Here is a 5600-nt window from a genome sequence, read left to right as displayed (position 1 = left end):
TATTTTCCACATTCTCCCAGGCCATGTCATTCATGGACCAATAGCCAGTGTTGGAAGAATCGGGTTGGGTTTCTGATTTTTCTTCTGGTTCATCTTTAAAACTTTCACTGGCAGGTTTCAATGTATGAGTCACAGAAGTGGACTGAATTTCACTCAAATGCGAGGTGACATGGTCATATGGCTTATCAGTAAGACAAGGAAGCATATCATTAGATACAGTTCCTCGTCTAGCCGTGGAATAAATAATTGTCGATCTCTCGTGGCTCCAGTAAACTGAGAAGTCATCATCAGTTGTAGAGTGAAATCTTGGGTATTGTTGATGTTATAGCTGCACAAATTCGTTATCCAATCTGAATTCTTCTTTTGGCTTCTTGAAAAACTGCCATAATTCAGTCTATTGCTCAGTAAAAAGTTTGAGCTGTGACCTTCTCAAAGAGTTGATAGAACATGTGGAACATAAAGATCACAGTGTAAGCTGCCACAGTAATTCTCAATGTTGCCCAGGTTGTAGCTGCCTCGATTACTTGTCCAATCTGAATTTTTCTTCTGGCTGCTTGAATTACTGCCAGAATCCAGTCTATTGGCCAGTAAACAATTGTCCGAAATGCAGCTGCGATGCTCACAAAGAGTTGATAGAGCATGTGGAACATAAAGATCACAGTGAAAGCAGCTACTGTAATTTGCAATGTTGCCCACTGCGTCGCTGTCCCAGTGTATTGCCTCATAAGATTTTTTCTTCTGGCTTCTTGAGAAATTGCCAGAATCCTGTTTGTTGCCCAGTAAACAGTTGTCTGAAATGCAGCTGCGATGTTCACAAAGAGTTGATAGAGGATGTGGAACATAATGATCACAGTGAAAGCTGCTATTGTAATTTTCAATGTTGGCCACAGTGTAGCTGTCCCAATTTGTTGTCCCAATAGAATTTTTCTTCTGGCTTCTTGAAAACTGCCAGAACCCAGTCGGATGCCCAGCAAGCGGTTGTCTGAAATGGACCTGCTGGGGTCTCAAAGAGTGGATAGAACATGTAGAACATGAAAATCACAGTGAAAGCAGCCACTGTAAATCTCAAAGGTGCACACATTGTAGCTGCCTCATTTTGTTGTTGCATCTGAAATTTTCTTCTGGCTTCTTGAAAATGACCAGAATCCTGTCTCTTGCCCAATAAAAGGTCCTGACAAATGGGGCTGCGATGTTCTTAAAGACTTGATACAACATGTAGAACATATAGATCACAATCATAATTGGAGCTGTAATTGTGGTTCCGAGCCATGTTATAGCAGCCTCAGCTCTTCTTCTGGCGGCTTGAAAACCAGCCCCAATGCTGTGTGGTGTGCTGTAAATAAACCCATTCTGTGTTTCAGGAATTTCCACATTCTCCCAGGCCATGTCATTCATGGACCAGTAACCAGTGTAGGAAGAATCGGGTTGGGGTTCTGATTTTTCTTCTAGTTCATCTTTAAAACTTTCACTGGCAGGTTTCAATGTATGAGTCACAGAAGTGGACTGAATTTCACTCAAATGCGAGGTGACATGGTCATATGGCTTATCAGTAAGACAAGGAAGCATATCATTAGATACAGTTCCTTGTCTAGCCGTGGAATAAATAATTGTCGATCTCTCGTGGCTCCAGTAAACTGAGAAGTCATCATCAGTTGTTGTTCTACTAGCAGAAACAACAGTGACAGTTTTTTTCCTGGGCCCAGTAAATTGATGCCATTCTTGCTTAACCCATGCTGTCAAAGGTTTGGTCTTCTCTGAACCCAGGAATTCAATATTTAGCCATTCTCTCTTATTTAGGGCATAAATACTTCTTACAGTTAGCCGTGGGGGGTGCACAGGAGAAAGCCTGAGCTCTGAAATGGCAGAATCCTTTCTTCTGTGCTCAGGTTTCTCTTGCACCATTTCACTGCAAGAGCGCAAACCAATGGAACTGGGTCCATGACTCTCATAAGTCACTTCATCATCATCGTTGCTTCTCACATTTTTTCTGTCTGAGCCGATGCCTGCGCAGATGTATATTGTTGCAGAGCTTTTTCAGCTATATATGATGCAATATGTGGAAAAATATTTTCCACATTCTCCCAGGCCATGTCATTCATGGACCAATAGCCAGTGTTGGAAGAATCGGGTTGGGTTTCTGATTTTCTTCTGGTTCATCTTTAAAACTTTCACTGGCAAGTTTCAATGTATGAGTCACAGAAGTGGACTGAATTTCACTCAAATGCGAGGTGACATGGTCATATGGCTTATCAGTAAGACAAGGAAGCATATCATTAGATACAGTTCCTCGTCTAGCCGTGGAATAAATAATTGTCGATCTCTCGTGGCTCCAGTAAACTGAGAAGTCATCATCAGTTGTAGAGTGAAATCTTGGGTATTGTTGATGTTATAGCTGCACAAATTCGTTATCCAATCTGAATTCTTCTTTTGGCTTCTTGAAAAACTGCCATAATTCAGTCTATTGCTCAGTAAAAGTTTCAGCTGTGACCTTCTCAAAGAGTTGATAGAACATGTGGAACATAAAGATCACAGTGTAAGCTGCCACAGTAATTCTCAACGTTGCCCAGGTTGTAGTTGTACCCAGGTTGCCCAGGCCTCAATTAGTTGTTAAATCTGAATTTTTCTTCGGGCTGCTTGAACCACTGCCAGAATCCAGTCTATTGACCAGTAAACAATTGTGCGAAATGCAGCTGCGACATCCACAAAGAATTGATAGAGGATGTGGAACATAAAGATCACAGTGAAAGCAGCTACTGTAATTTGCAATGTTGCCCAGGTTTTAGCTGCCTCAATTAGTTGTCCAATCTGAATTTTTCTTCTGGCTGCTTGAATTACTGCCAGAATCCAGTCTATTGGCCAGTAAACAATTGTCCGAAATGCAGCTGCGATGCTCACAAAGAGTTGATAGAGCATGTGGAACATAAAGATCACAGTGAAAGCAGCTACTGTAATTTGCAATGTTGCCCACTGCATCGCTGTCCCAGTGTATTGCCTCATAAGATTTTTTCTTCTGGCTTCTTGAGAAATTGCCAGAATCCTGTTTGTTGCCCAGTAAACAGTTGTCTGAAATGCAGCTGCGATGTTCACAAAGAGTTGATAGAGGATGTGGAACATAATGATCACAGTGAAAGCTGCTATTGTAATTTTCAATGTTGGCCACAGTGTAGCTGTCCCAATTTGTTGTCCCAATAGAATTTTTCTTCTGGCTTCTTGAAAACTGCCAGAACCCAGTCGGATGCCCAGCAAGCGGTTGTCTGAAATGGACCTGCTGGGGTCTCAAAGAGTGGATAGAACATGTAGAACATGAAAATCACAGTGAAAGCAGCCACTGTAAATCTCAAAGGTGCACACATTGTAGCTGCCTCATTTTGTTGTTGCATCTGAAATTTTCTTCTGGCTTCTTGAAAAATGACCAGAATCCTGTCTCTTGCCCAATAAAAGGTCCTGACAAATGGGGCTGCGATGTTCTTAAAGACTTGATACAACATGTAGAACATATAGATCACAATCATAATTGGAGCTGTAATTGTGGTTCCGAGCCATGTTATAGCAGCCTCAGCTCTTCTTCTGGCGGCTTGAAAACCAGCCCCAATGCTGTGTGGTGTGCTGTAAATAAACCCATTCTGTGTTTCAGGAATTTCCACATTCTCCCAGGCCATGTCATTCATGGACCAGTAACCAGTGTAGGAAGAATCGGGTTGGGGTTCTGATTTTTCTTCTAGTTCATCTTTAAAACTTTCACTGGCAGGTTTCAATGTATGAGTCACAGAAGTGGACTGAATTTCACTCAAATGCGAGGTGACATGGTCATATGGCTTATCAGTAAGACAAGGAAGCATATCATTAGATACAGTTCCTCGTCTAGCCGTGGAATAAATAATTGTCGATCTCTCGTGGCTCCAGTAAACTGAGAAGTCATCATCAGTTGTAGAGTGAAATCTTGGGTATTGTTGATGTTATAGCTGCACAAACTCGTTATCCAATCTGAATTCTTCTTTTGGCTTCTTGAAAAACTGCCATAATTCAGTCTATTGCTCAGTAAAAAGTTTCAGCTGTGACCTTCTCAAAGAGTTGATAGAACATGTGGAACATAAAGATCACAGTGTAAGCTGCCACAGTAATTCTCAACGTTGCCCAGGTTGTAGTTGTACCCAGGTTGCCCAGGCCTCAATTAGTTGTTAAATCTGAATTTTTCTTCGGGCTGCTTGAACCACTGCCAGAATCCAGTCTATTGACCAGTAAACAATTGTGCGAAATGCAGCTGCGACATCCACAAAGAATTGATAGAGGATGTGGAACATAAAGATCACAGTGAAAGCAGCTACTGTAATTTGCAATGTTGCCCAGGTTTTAGCTGCCTCGATTACTTGTCCAATTCGACTTTTTCTTCTGGCAGCTGTGACCTTCTCAAAGAGTTGATAGAACATGTGGAACATAAAGATCACAGTGTAAGCTGCCACAGTAATTCTCAATGTTGCCCAGGTTGTAGCTGCCTCAATTAGTTGTCCAATCTGAATTTTTCTTCTGGCTGCTTGAATTACTGCCAGAATCCAGTCTATTGGCCAGTAAACAATTGTCCGAAATGCAGCTGCGATGCTCACAAAGAGTTGATAGAGCATGTGGAACATAAAGATCACAGTGAAAGCAGCTACTGTAATTTGCAATGTTGCCCACTGCGTCGCTGTCCCAGTGTATTGCCTCATAAGATTTTTTCTTCTGGCTTCTTGAGAAATTGCCAGAATCCTGTTTGTTGCCCAGTAAACAGTTGTCTGAAATGCAGCTGCGATGTTCACAAAGAGTTGATAGAGGATGTGGAACATAATGATCACAGTGAAAGCTGCTATTGTAATTTTCAATGTTGGCCACAGTGTAGCTGTCCCAATTTGTTGTCCCAATAGAATTTTTCTTCTGGCTTCTTGAAAAACTGCCAGAACCCAGTCGGATGCCCAGCAAGCGGTTGTCTGAAATGGACCTGCTGGGGTCTCAAAGAGTGGATAGAACATGTAGAACATGAAAATCACAGTGAAAGCAGCCACTGTAAATCTCAAAGGTGCACACATTGTAGCTGCCTCATTTTGTTGTTGCATCTGAAATTTTCTTCTGGCTTCTTGAAAAATGACCAGAATCCTGTCTCTTGCCCAATAAAAGGTCCTGACAAATGGGGCTGCGATGTTCTTAAAGACTTGATACAACATGTAGAACATATAGATCACAATCATAATTGGCGCTGTAATTGTGGTTCCGAGCCATGTTATAGCAGCCTCAGCTCTTCTTCTGGCGGCTTGAAAACCAGCCCCAATGCTGTGTGGTGTGCTGTAAATAAACCCATTCTGTGTTTCAGGAATTTCCACATTCTCCCAGGCCATGTCATTCATGGACCAGTAACCAGTGTAGGAAGAATCGGGTTGGGGTTCTGATTTTCTTCTAGTTCATCTTTAAAACTTTCACTGGCAGGTTTCAATGTATGAGTCACAGAAGTGGACTGAATTTCACTCAAATGCGAGGTGACATGGTCATATGGCTTATCAGTAAGGCAAGGAAGCATATCATTAGATACAGTTCCTCGTCCAGCCGTGGAATAAATAATTGTCGATCTCTCG

General features: G+C 41.9%; 1 protein-coding gene across 1 annotated transcript; it reads right to left on the bottom strand.

Annotated features, from left to right (window-relative positions):
* Positions 1-4016: 4016 nt before the first annotated feature.
* Positions 4017-5391, bottom strand: LOC120443221. Its single transcript, XM_039621410.1, has 2 exons — positions 4404-5391; positions 4017-4059 (listed from the first exon to the last, which is right to left on the bottom strand). Exons 1-2 carry the CDS (start codon positions 5373-5375, stop codon positions 4036-4038), a joined length of 996 nt encoding a protein of 331 aa, XP_039477344.1. The 5' UTR covers positions 5376-5391; the 3' UTR covers positions 4017-4035.
* Between the last annotated feature and the right edge of the window lie 209 nt (positions 5392-5600).

Source organism: Oreochromis aureus, linkage group 13, assembly GCF_013358895.1.
Source record: "Oreochromis aureus strain Israel breed Guangdong linkage group 13, ZZ_aureus, whole genome shotgun sequence".
NCBI classification, from domain to species: Eukaryota; Metazoa; Chordata; class Actinopteri; order Cichliformes; family Cichlidae; genus Oreochromis; species Oreochromis aureus.
The sequence above is the reverse complement of the archived record's forward strand: the minus strand, read 5'-3'. Positions and strand labels throughout refer to the sequence as shown.

Coding starts and splice junctions, on each gene's coding strand:
- LOC120443221 (XM_039621410.1), bottom strand. CDS start 5,375: ATGAATGACATGGCCTGGGAGAATGTGGAAATTCCTGAAACACAGAAT. Junction 4,060..4,403: donor TCTATCAACTCTTTGAGAAG/GTCACAGCTGCC, acceptor CTCTTTGAGAAG/GTCACAGCTGAAACTTTTTA.